The sequence below is a fragment of the Phasianus colchicus genome, chromosome 2 (assembly GCF_987193195.1).
Source record: "Phasianus colchicus chromosome 2, bPhaCol1.hap1.1, whole genome shotgun sequence".
NCBI lineage: Eukaryota > Metazoa > Chordata > Aves > Galliformes > Phasianidae > Phasianus > Phasianus colchicus.
In genome coordinates, this window is record NC_143437.1 from 47496866 (window position 1) to 47509404 (window position 12539).

At 38.5% G+C, this 12539-nt stretch overlaps 1 protein-coding gene across 7 annotated transcripts in view; it reads left to right on the plus strand.

The window, feature by feature from the left end:
- SASH1 (SAM and SH3 domain containing 1) overlaps nt 1–12539 on the plus strand; it is a 523157-nt gene that overhangs the window by 472186 nt on the left and 38432 nt on the right. For 5 of the 7 annotated variants that reach the window (XM_090135563.1, XM_090135564.1, XM_090135568.1 and 2 more), the window contains 2 exons: nt 309–421; nt 2060–2161. In XM_090135563.1, coding sequence (XP_089991689.1) covers nt 309–421; nt 2060–2161 — 215 coding nt within the window. Of the gene's footprint in view, nt 1–308; nt 422–2059; nt 2162–10757; nt 11299–12539 lie in introns of those variants that run through there. The other 2 variants (XM_090135565.1, XM_090135569.1) reach the window with 2 other exon arrangements.

The following is a 12539-nucleotide window of genomic DNA, read 5'->3' on the forward strand; positions in this document are numbered from 1 at the left end:
AGTTACGTTTTATTTCTTCTTCTCATAATGTCTTGATTTCAGTGTCAAAGTAGGCTTGGGTTTTCTAGTCCTAATTTACTTCCTGTTCTTGTTTTGTTATTTACAAATCATTCAGTCCTCTCAAATCACACTATAAGACTACACTGGGGGGAGTCTCTTCTGGCCAGTCAAATCCATGTGGTGACCAGATTTCAGAGGACTGTGAAATCCAGTTCCAATATACTCCATTTTCTATGTGACCTCTTACATGTGCTTTTTTTTTTTTTTTTTTTTTTTTTTTTTTTAAATCTCTGTGCCTTTTTCTGCAGGAGAAGATGTGGGGTATGTGGCCAGTGAGATCACGATGAGTGATGAGGAACGAATCCAGCTGATGATGATGGTTAAAGAGAAGATGATCACTATTGAGGAAGCACTTGCTAGGGTATGATAAGTACACATTTTATTTTTCCTGAAAAAACATGTATTGGTGTGAGATACACCAGTCTGGAGTTTCTGGTTCCTTATAAAACATAGAAGTGGGTAAAAACTGCCTGTTTGTCCTATCTCACATAGGCAGCATAAATTAGATGGTTATTCCCTTGTTAATGGGAAAAGTGAGATTCAGCGTTGCCAAGAATAGATGTCTAATGTATAGCAAATGAATCAAGTCCCAAAGCATTTACTTCTCTCCACTGGCAATAAAGGGTGCCAGTCAAGGAAAAGCTCAAGTACAGACATTTTCATTGCAGCTGTCTAAAGCTTAGGGAGTTGAATGCCACCTGTACTAGCCCGCATTTATGATGTATGTTCATAGATTTGTTTAAATACTGAAAAGAATGCTTCACATTTCCCTGAGCTTGCTTTATTTTCTTCAGAATACATACATTTCTTGTTATTTCACTGCTGCTAATGGCTGAAGGGCAGTTTGAGTGAATGCTTCCATTTTCAGCAATTAAAAATTTTGAGGTTGAAGTTTATTCTGCTTTTATTTTAGACAAAAAGAGGGTGTTTTGTTTTAGCCTTCAGGAAAACGTAGTCAGCCTTTTTTGGCATTTGAAATTTAAAATAAAAACAGATGTAATTTTTGATAAAATTGGCACAAGTGTATCTTTACAAAATCAGAATTTTGATGAAAGACAATTAAGTGTAAATTACTGTGGTTTTGCAGCAATCGTGCTGAGATTTTAATTATTCCAGAGTCAAAGGCCAATGCTAAAATTTCTACTCCCATCTTAATTTAATTCCCTTGTGCAAAATACCCAGATTGAGCACAGGGTATTCTGTATGGGCAGCTGAGGTTCATAAAACATTTGTTGGATTGCAAGTTGTCACTCATGTGAATTCTCTTCAATGACACAGTATGTCTTTGAAATAGGTTATCATAGAAGATAAAGTGATGCCATTGTCTGAGGAAAATATTGCTTTGCTGGGAATCATATCACCAAAAAAGAACCAAATTACACCACAATTTTAAAATTACCAAGGAGTAGTATTGGGATTTCTGCTGTTAAAAATTCTGTGGGAGGGGTGTTCCACCTGATCTTTACTATTCACTGTATGTACTGGTACTGTTTCCCTCTAGTGGTCTGAGCTGCTAGCAGCAATTTTATTTTTAACTTATCAGTTCCTCCGGTAGGATTAGTTATATGTATTGAGACTTCAATTGGAAAATGGTAAAAATAGTCCCTACTTGTGAAATTATGAAAGATGTCTCCTGGTCTTCACTGTAGATCACTTTCTTTTTGAAGGAAATTGATATCCTGTTGTGATGTAGTCTGTCCAGTTTAAACTGTGCTTCTGCCATAGGGTTTATAATTCATGTTTTGCCAATTGCAGTTCATCCAGAATGAGTATTTGCAGATTACTTCATTTAAAAACTAAATCTCCCCATTAAAACTTCTGATTGTGAAATAAATGAGTTTATTTTAAACAAGTGAGGCAGGCAATGCAAGGTTCTAATTTTTCCAGTTCCACAGTGTTACTGGGAGAAAAATGAAAGGATATTAACTCTTGCTAATTTAATGAAGATTGATAGCTGCTTCGCACTGGAAAATGGGCTCCCTGTCTTTTCAAATTTCAGCTGAAGGAGTATGAGTCCCAGCACAGGCAATCAAGTACTGTAGATGCTACAGACTGGCCTGATGGTTCTTACTCAACATTTGATGGGTCTTCCAATTGTAATGTAAGTACCTGTCCTTATGATATAGCTCCCCTATATCATTTAATATTCGAAGTCTTTCATTTCAAGTATCCTGATTTACCTGGTGATTTACTTAATGGCAAATTTGTCATTTGATCTCAAGATGCTACATTCTATTTACAGAAAATCTTTAATGGGGATTTTAAATCTTCAGGATCTGTTGTTGTAGACTGAAACTGAATTTTTATATAATCTCTCTTTAATGTGCAGAAAGGGGTCTTTTGGATTCTTTTCCTTTTTTTTTTTCCTTTTCCTTGTTCAGATTGCTTAGGGAAAATTGTTTCATTTTACTTCTCAGTTACTGTGAATCACCAGACTTTCTCATTCCTTCCTACCGCTTATTGATGTGTCTTAGCTGAGAGTCTGGCTAAGTCCTAGCTTCTTGCTGCTTCCAAACGGTTCTAGCTCTGCCTTTGCTAACTCTCAGCCCAGTGTGTGCAGCTTTTGCCAGATCCATAAGTAGTGAGACTCAGCTTTCCTGCCTTATTTTTACTTCTTAGCTGTGCAGCTTCTCTTGTTTTATGGGCACCAGACAGTCTTTGTGTCACGCCATACTGAATTAATTAATTTTTCCTTCTAAATATCTTCATTTTCACTGAGTAATTTATTCCACTTCATTTCTCTAATTGAAAGTTCACAAATAAATCTTACAGAAGAACACATTTGGCTGTCAAGCCCAGGCTCTTTGTAACCCGTATAATTGAATCATAGACTTTTGAGCCCATTGATTGATTTATTTATTTTATTGTCAATGGAATTTCCTGCTAACTGCGGCAGTTAGATTCTTCTCCCTAAATGGAAAGAGGAATGCTATATCATTTTATGAGATGTTTAAAATATTTTGTGGTGGAGAAAGATTTTCTTATTTGTATTTAAAAAAATAAATAAAGCCCATCTCCAGTTAGATGGGAACAGAGGGGGCAGATGTTTGCTTTCTGCTCTGATCTGCTATTTCAGAAATGTGCAAAGAGCAAGGAAGGAAGGATCTTGATTCTCCTGCACTGGCTGTCTAGCCAGGTGAAAGCTGTCTTGTTATTTTCTTCATTAGTATTTATAGCCTGGACTGTCCCCTCTTAAGGCCTTTGGGCTAGGATATCTAGAATTTAAAAGCCATGAAACTCTCATTTACTTTGGTAAAATCTCAGAGGAATTACTGAGTTAAATCTTCTGATAATGGTTTATGTTTATGTTGAATTTACCGAAAGCTTTGTGTACCTCTGAGGACCAAACATGACTCAGTATTTGCTCCCTAATGGGATGACTTGGCACCTTTTCTCTAAAATTATCTTTGTAAGCTGTTTTTACTGTTTGAGCCAAGATTTCTGTTGCATCTCTCCACTGTTCTACTAGGATTTGAACTATCTTCCTGCTGCTTCTTTGAGGGATCTCCATTCTGTTGCTCTAAATACCTCTGCCCAGCTGCTGTTGTTTTTTTTTTTTTTTCTTGTTTGTTTGTTTTGTTTTTAATCCTGGTTGCATTTAACAGAAGCTGTGAAATTGCTTGCTTTCACAGTTCATGTGCAGAAATGAAAGTTCATGTTAGAACAAATATCAGCTTGGCTTCTTTCTTAGTGGACCTAAAAGCAACTAGAGTTAGCTGGGGTAAAAGACTCTGGGCTGTAATTGACATGCCAGAGGGAGGAAACCAAGCAGAGTAAAGTATCAGATACATCTAGAGATAGGGCATAAAGTCACCCAGGCTGTCATGCCAACAGACGTATCTATTAATGTGAAATGACCAGCTTTTGAAAGACTCAGAGATGATTGTGTTCAAGCCCTTCTTTTGCCAAATTGGTTGAATTTCAGTGCCATTTTTTGTGATTTGTATTCTGTGAACTTGGAAACTGGGAACTACCATACTCATTTTATAGAGGCCATGAAGGGAAGATGTTTTTCCATGTGTTAGAAACCTTCTGTTAGATAGCCCACTGCCTTCTAGCCTCAGAAAGTAATTTAAAATATGAGTCACTGAAATTGAAGTTTCTGGTTTGAATTAAAACTCCTTGGGCAATTACTCTTCTGATTCTGCTGGCATTTTTTCTGATCTCTGTTTTTTATGTCTCATGGCCAAGCTGTTACTAGGCAGTTTTTAGTGGAACATTGTGATCATACTTGGTCATTTTGTCAACATTTTGTGAATACAAATGATAAAAATGAATTGCACGATACTTGTAGATTGAGGGAACGAGGAAAAACATAATTTCTAGTTTAGTCGCTGTGCACTTGTTCAGCAGTCTTGGGTATTTAAGAGAGATCAAAACTCTAGTATAATTGCTTTTCTTTTCTTTTTTTTTTTCCCCAATTCTTCCCAGGCAGTGAAACCTGCTGGTAGTTAGAAGGACTTGTGAGGATGGGTCATTATGTTTTTATGGTCTAGCTTTGCCACTAACAGCATTCCAAGAAGAAAGAAAAGGTAGTTACTAAGCACTTGGAGAGTCTAGAAATTGGGACAGAACATCTGTTGATCTCTCTCTATACTTTAAAGTCAGGCCTGCCCACAGCATAAGAGCAACCACCTATGAGATAGCATCTAGTGGGCAAATATAATTGTTGTTTTTAATTCTGTTAAAAAAAACAAATAGCTTGTATGACTTTCATGTGTTTATGACTAATATGGCTGGCATTAATACTGAGCTGACTTTTAGGATTTAAAGATTCTTTTTCTCGCCCCCTCCTCTTTTTAAATTACCAGGGAAGGGAATCTTGCATTTCATATCCTTTTAAAATTAAATCCTAAAGATGAACAGAGGATTGAAGGGTCATCTCAGCATCCACAGGGAAGCAGCCTGATGTCATTTCTGTGCTATTAATCATTGTTCTGGGTCATTTTTCATAAGAAACAAACAAACAAAAGCTTTGCCAGCTTTGCAAAGCCAGTAGATGACTTGATTCTCTCCCACTTTAGAGCAGTTGGTAGCTTTCAACCTCTCTACTACAATCCCTTCACTTTGCAACAAAGTTATGTGTATTATTAATTTACTAATGTGGAAATGCAGTTTAAATTGTTTTTCTTCTTAGTCAGATGTCTGAAACACCTAATCATTTTTAACAAATTGATTTTTGCATTTTTATTTTCATCTCTGTTGAAATGAAAGCTGTTCACAGTAGCCATAGACAAGACTGCCTTGCCTTTTGCTAGGTGTTGACATGTAAAGCAGGTTTAGATCGCAAATTAATCTCATTCTGGATTTTAGATAAGGCCCTATTTGTCCACAGGAGTAAGAAAGTCCAGGGAAAGAGGTTATGAAAATTATCACTTTCTTTCCATTTACTGAGGTGCTTTTTATGCTTCTTAAAGATATGAGCTCATTTGGTAACCTTTGGGCCCTGAAACTCTGTCCATCTAAAGCACAAGCCTGGTAAAGCTGCTGTATCTCCAGAGCTCTGCTTGGAGCATGAAGCAGTGTTAGGAGAAACCCATATAAATCCTTTCTGTGCGTTCTGCTGAAAGACTGTTAATTGGTACCAGTCATCATAATTACTGCGAGAGTGGGGGAAGCAGAGGAGGAAGATTGTGACATAAGTGTGTGTATCATACATATGCTGTCGCTGAAACAAACCACTAATTAACTTTGCTGACAGCTTCTGTAGATGTGAGTTAATAAAGTTGTGATTATCCCTGGACCGAACTGTTTTGTTGGTCTTACTGGTCTTTCGTGCTCCAGATTTGATCATCAAATAATGATCAGAGTTCATTAGTGCAGGCATCCAGGTAGTGTAACATGCCTTCATTTGAGGAGTACCACAGTGAGAGCCTCTGAACCCTAATCCCTGCTACGTACTACCGTGTCAACCTCAGAAGTGAGACATTCGAATTTAAAAAAGAAATGATAACAATCTTCCTCTAACAGTACAGCCCACAGGTGGAAAAGAGGAAGGGAGTAGTGCTCTTCCACCTGTCCTCTGAAAACCTCTTCACCCAGAACTGCTAGCACGGCACCCCTACCATAGGAAATTTGCACCCTATTTGTTTTCTCTGAAGTGAGTGACAACAGTTCTGCTAGGCAGGAGACTAGACATGCAGGTCTCCTACAGAGAGGCCATTGCTCAGGAAAATTTCCAATCACATTTTTGCTCTTTCCCATCTGCTATTGATCTGTCTGGTAGTAGAAAGCAGCAAATCAAGTCCACACAGAGATAGGTTTAGCTAAACTAAAATAGTCTTTTGTTGTTCCTGTTCTTTGTGTTATTTCCTGAGGACATTTTTATTCACCAAGTCATTAAATGGGACTGAAAGAGTATTCAGTGTTGGTTTTGAATCTACTACCATTGTGAAAAGCAGAATAATGGGCAAGAATGGTGTTTGGGTCTTATTCATTTGAGTTGGCAACATGCTGTAGCTATTGAATCAGGATTGTACTACCTATGCACCTACTTAATTTGTGGCACAAAACTAACTCAAATGAAAGACCAAGTCTGACACAGTTACCTCTGAATCACAAGCTATTGCTGTATTGTTTGGTAAGTGCAAGAGTAGGAGGAAAAGAAATAATTGCAATATGAATTTTATAGCACCAATTGCCACAGAGTACATCTAGGTGTAACTACAGCAAATCCTTATTATTCAGGGTTATGCTGTATTTCAGTGATTCAGATTGCTAATGTTTTCTAAACAGAGCAATTTTTAAATTGATTATTGTTCTTACTACTGATGGATTCTTGAATCATTTAACCATTTGTTAACATTATTATTGATAATTATATAGGACTGTATTACAATCAGTATGAGAAATTCCTTCATTTTAACTTTTTAGAGCTAAGGTAGAAGTCAGTGAATACTGAGAACCAGTTAGATATGAATGGAGATACTAGGGTAGGATCTAGATTTTGTAATTTGAACTGTAGTGTTTAAACTGTGACAACATTGGTACTTCTAGCATTTTGAAAGATGTGCACTGTTAGGCCTGTTTTTGCTGTTATCAGAGGATCTACCAATTTTCATAGGTCAGTTTGTTCCTTGGAAGGCTTCAGAATGGAAGAGGATGTTTCTATGTTTCAGTTCTTGGAGATCTTGTTGCCGCCTCCAGTCCCTGTATACTCTTTGAAAAAGCAAAGGGAAGCTGACACTGAGTATGGCTGTGAATGAATGCAGAGCATTCATCCTTGCTCTGAAGAGTCTAGTGACCCAATTTGTGTAAAGATCTCCTGAAAGGCACTGATGTCCCTCATTATATTGGATGGTATACTTATTATTCATACCCAAGTTTCTGTAATATCGTCAGCAGCTATTAATAGTCATGCTGAAGAAAGAGTCAATAATAAGACACAGCTTCAAAATGTGAAAGTCCCACACTGTACAGCTATCGTGGGGACCTGCCCTGGGAGTCACTAGCTGTCCTCATTTTCCAATGATCTCAGTCAGGAGGTGTCCAGTGCCTCTCATTGGAATCTAGTAGCAGAAGAATGGCTGCATCTTTTGTTATGATCTTCCCCCCATCTCTGTCTGTGCCTAGCAGCAGCAGGGTTTCCCATGGGTGTAGTAACACAGGAGCCTTCATGAGACAAACAAATCCTCATTGCAGTTTCCAGGACACAACACAAAGTTTGAAGTTAGATCAGTGCTGTACAGAGTGGGAGATCACAGCTGTGTTTATACATTGTTTTGAAAAAACATTGTATGGTGGTGGTTGTGTTGTTTTGGTTTTCTTTTAACCTATTTGACATGATTTTTTTCTAGAACATTTTAGAATTTGAGGAAGAAATGCATTTATTTAGGAATGAAAGTGTAAAACTTCTTTTAAGTATTGCTTACCATGGAGGTTCTGCCAAGTTGTCATCAAACAGGATTTAGCTAGGAATGTCTATTTAGCTGGTGGTGCTAAATAATGTCAGGACAGGGTTATGGCAGAACAATTGGCAGTAACTTTGTCCAAGTACACCTCCTGTTCTCTGCCAGCAGAAGTTGCTCCTGTGCGTGTGAAGACTGAATATAATTACCCTCTACTAAGCTCTCTAAGAAAAATCTTCCCACTATCATGGCAGAGAAGAGAGCTTGCGTTAATGCACAGGCAGTGACTGTGATTAAGTGTGTTCATAACCATTTCTGTTTTGACTACATGCAGACAAGTCCCATTGCCTGTCTTCACCCTAAAATGTTTGGCCAGATATTTTGGGAGGGTGGGAGGTGGAATGCAAGTCAGCTGAATATGTATTCTGACACCTTTGTCTTTTATACCTTTTGGAATCTGGGGAGCTGCCTAACTTCTCTGCATATTACGTAGAGGATGGAAGACCATGGTTTACAGCTTTTTCATGTGACCATTCTCACTGCATACATCAGCCAGCAGGAGATGCTGTAATCCATAACATGGTTTCCCTGCCCCCATCTTTTCAGAAACCAAGCCTATTAAATTGGAACAAAGCCTTGCTCAGTTCAAGAATTAGGAATCTCAAAAGCCATGTGTTTCACTGTCCTATTTGGCAGACCCAGACTGAATAATCTTTACTTGTGGTACAGTAGAAGATTTTAATTGCACTCCTGTCGTTTACCACTTGCCCCCGCTTCTTCCCCGCTGCTGGTGTTGACTTCTCGTAGTGAGAACAGTAGCATATTAGTTTTAATTGTTCAAAAATACTACCATAATGTAATTTGAATTACCACACCCTTTGCTAAAGGATTCTCATTGTTTTTTTTCCCTGAACAATCTCTGAAGTGAATTTCACTGTACTTTCATGCACTGTCCTCTCACAGCTGATTTTCTGAAATGCTCGGAGGTTACAGGACCAGTGATGTGCTCCATTCATTAGTAATGCAGTCTACACTAAAGAGTAGGGATTCTCCCCAAGCCATCTTACCCTTGCCAAAACACAAAATGTAGTAGACACTCATGTTCCTGTGGGTAGAAGAGTCTCCAAGAGATTTGGAAAGAAATGCTGTAATGTAACAGATATGAAGTAATGTAACAGAGCTTCATTCTGCTACATACACCTATGATGAGGAGTACGTGAGTGCAGTTGTAATGTAGTTAAAATTCATTATTCTCATCGGTGAGAGAAACAGTTCACCATGAGGATATGTATCTGGCTTGCAGATGCAAACGTCAGCAATGTGCTTTGCAAAATTATTTAGCTAAAACCTGGAAACAGTTAACGTCTAGGAATTTGCCTAAGCAGCTATTCTAGTATCAAGACAGACCTCCAGGGAGAATTAAATTTTTGTGCTCTCGTTACTTATGACAAATATTTCCCACTAATTTCAGCAAGCAGTGTCGTCACTAGCTAATGTGTAATGTATCTTTCACCAAAGTAGCTGTTGGACTCTCCTTTGGTTTCCTTGTAAGTAACCACAGACCAAACTCAGACACGGACTTGCTGTTTCATTCAGTTTACTTGGGGAGCCAGAGACTATGTGTTTTAGACTTGCATAGTCTTTGCAACTCATGTTCTTCAGTTGATTTTGTTAAGTGGCAAAAATCTTTTCTATGTCCTGCAATATCAATAAAAATTTTGGAGACCTTTTTTTTGTAACCTCAGAATATGATGCAGACTATCACATCAGAATTTTACACACCTTTCTATAAGCGGCCTCTCTAAGGATTAGTGGTTTTTTAAACTCTCTTAGTGAAACATAAAACCTTCAAAACTCAAGTTGAAAGCCCAAAACTTAGATCAGTTTCACTCGTGGCCATGAACTTTAAGAGAATCTGGGATACGTTTCAAGGAAGTCGCTGTCATGTTTCACTTGATGTGGGTCGCTGTGTTATTGAAATTGGAGAACACCAGCTGTTTTTGTCCAAAGCTTAGAATTTTCTGAGGGGTTTTACATTGGAGTTTTGGAACTGAAGTAATTCAAGGGGAAGAACCCAGTTACAGCATGCCAGTTAAATCTAGTTTACATGACTTCTGCAGAATGGAGAAGATGCGCAGCTGTTAGTACAAAGATGGAGAAAACTGAATGATATTTGGCTAGGTGGCTCCTTAAAATTAGCCATTTATCAAAGGAAGTAGATATTTACACTTGCTATAACTTTACTGTGTGATTGATCTGGTGTAATCCCAGATTAACTGGCCACTGAAGGCATTGTTCTGAGTATGAGGAATCTTTTCTTGATTTAACAAAGGGTGCTTTTGCAATGTGATTTTGCTAGCGCTTCCCGTCACTGGACAGCACTGCTCCTAATTAGCAGAGATTTTGGCCTGTGTTTTCTTGTGTTCTAGGAAGAATGCCCCAAATTCTGTTCCAAGGTCTGGGATTAGGTATGCTTGACTGTAATTTACTTGAGCATCTCAGAATCTGTTTCTTGGGCATGGAGGTTTGGGCCCAGCCTAGGAGGACCAGTTGGAAGTCATGCTACAGTCCTTCAGAAAGCCACAATGTGGCTAATTCTAGACCAGTCTGAGATTTCTGAATTAAACATCATTTACCTTTCCAATTCTTAGTGATGTTCTTTTTCTTATAGCACTGCAAACTGAGGAAAAAAAGAATTTAATTTTGCTAATTTAAAAAACATGAAAGCAGGTTTATTTTTCTGTCAAATTAGCTCTTTATAAAGGGAAATTGTCAGGGGGGCTTTTTGTCAAAAGAATTTAAAAGGGAAAATCTAAAGAGCCTGGTAAACGGCTCAAGTTATATTTCCGATAGACACAGCCTCCACTCTAGTGGTCGTGTTTGAGGGTCAGGCATCGTCCTGGCTTTGCAGAGATTCTCTGTATTTTTTTTTCTTTAACTGAAATTCCATAGACAGTAATTAAGGAACTGGAGGCCAGCAAGAGGTCAGCAAGCCTTCGTCAGTGAAAACAGGGATTGTTTGCCATGTACAACACTCCCTTTTTCCTTGTGGTGAATAGAAGATTTGCTTAGAGCTGATGACTTATGCCTTTCTTGCAAGTTATGCAGCTCGCGAGTAACCGGGGGAATCAATCAGTGAGGAGAAAACAGCTAATTGAGTCCAGCATCACTCTTTTTTTCTTCTTTACATACTCAGCGCTGAAATCAGAACCAGTTTGGTGTCTGATAATGTAACTCCAGAGAAGAGACATTTTGTGCACAGGATTCTGAGCGAATGCAATACTCAAGAAGAAGAGTCTAATCCTAAATTTCAGGGTTACGAAGCTGACAGCATTTGAGCACTTGGGGATTTACTTGAAACTGAGCTTTAGGCCTATAAATGCCGAAGCTGGTAAGTCACTGAGCTTGTAGTGTGATGTGGAGAGGATGTGCCTTCTGCTTCGGAGAGGGAGAAAGAGAAAAGGCTTTTGTGGTTATTCTTAGGCACGGCACTGCATGCATAGCTTTTCTTAGTTTTTCTCTTCCTTTCCCTGGGTGTAAGTTCTTTTCTGTCCTACTTTCCTGTCTCTGAGTTCAACCAGGCATCTTTAATACCCAAAAAAAAAAAAAAAAAGGTTGTTTTTTTTGGCGGATGTAGAGTCTGTTTGAGGGAGAGAAGAAAGGACACGTGTAGCCACGTCTCCTAAAAGGAACAGTGGAATCTCTTTGCATTTGAAGTAGGACATATAACTCTAAAGTAAGCTAGTGAGAGGAGAATAAAATGATGTGCTGCATATCTGCATGTGTAGTTTTGTTCTACTTTGCTGGACAAGAATTTTCTGATAACTAAAAATAATTGCAGTTTGGGCTTAATTGGATATTAAGACATTTCCCAGTTTCTTAGATGGGAAGTTTCCTAGAGATTCCTGTTTGGGGCTTGACAATTACAGAACATAAAGTAGGTAGTAAAGGTTTAACATTCCTTTGAATGCCTTCATATAGGTCGTATAAAAGTCATGTATGTTTTTCTTCATGGAGCTGAAACAGTTTAATCAGTTGTGATAGCTTTAACTGTCTATTGTTCTGATGTTTCAGGACAGTGCTCAATTTCTATTTGGACCTGGCTGGTGGGCTTTGCTTATCTTGTGTTTTTTAAGGGCTACTGCTGTAATCCAGTGCTGCCGAGAGCTAGCTAGCTACTTCTGATTCACATTTGGCCAGTTAATTCCAAGTACCCTAATAAACATTAGGGGTGTGTGTATATGTGTAAAGCACTTGTCCAGAGGGAGAAGGTAGGATTATACATTGTGCTTTCTCTGGCGTGTGAAAGGGGCTGGATGTTTTACAGTTAGACAGCCAGGCATGCTCCTTCTCTCCAGAGCAGGCAGCAATGAATGAGAAAAGCACTGTAGAAAGCAGAGGACACCGAAAGGACAATATCAAAGTGCACGTGTTAATTTCTTACTTGCTCCTGGATGTACAGCATTTTACTCTGATCTCATGTTCAAGGCAGTGCATAGCCTTTAGAGATTCACAAGTAAGAAGGGTGATCCAAACAGACGAGGTGATAGGGAAAGCAGGGGGAATTGGTCTCTTGCAGGCTTGAGAATCTGTTTGCAGGCTTACATCTGCCTTTGTTAGTGATGAAGAGCT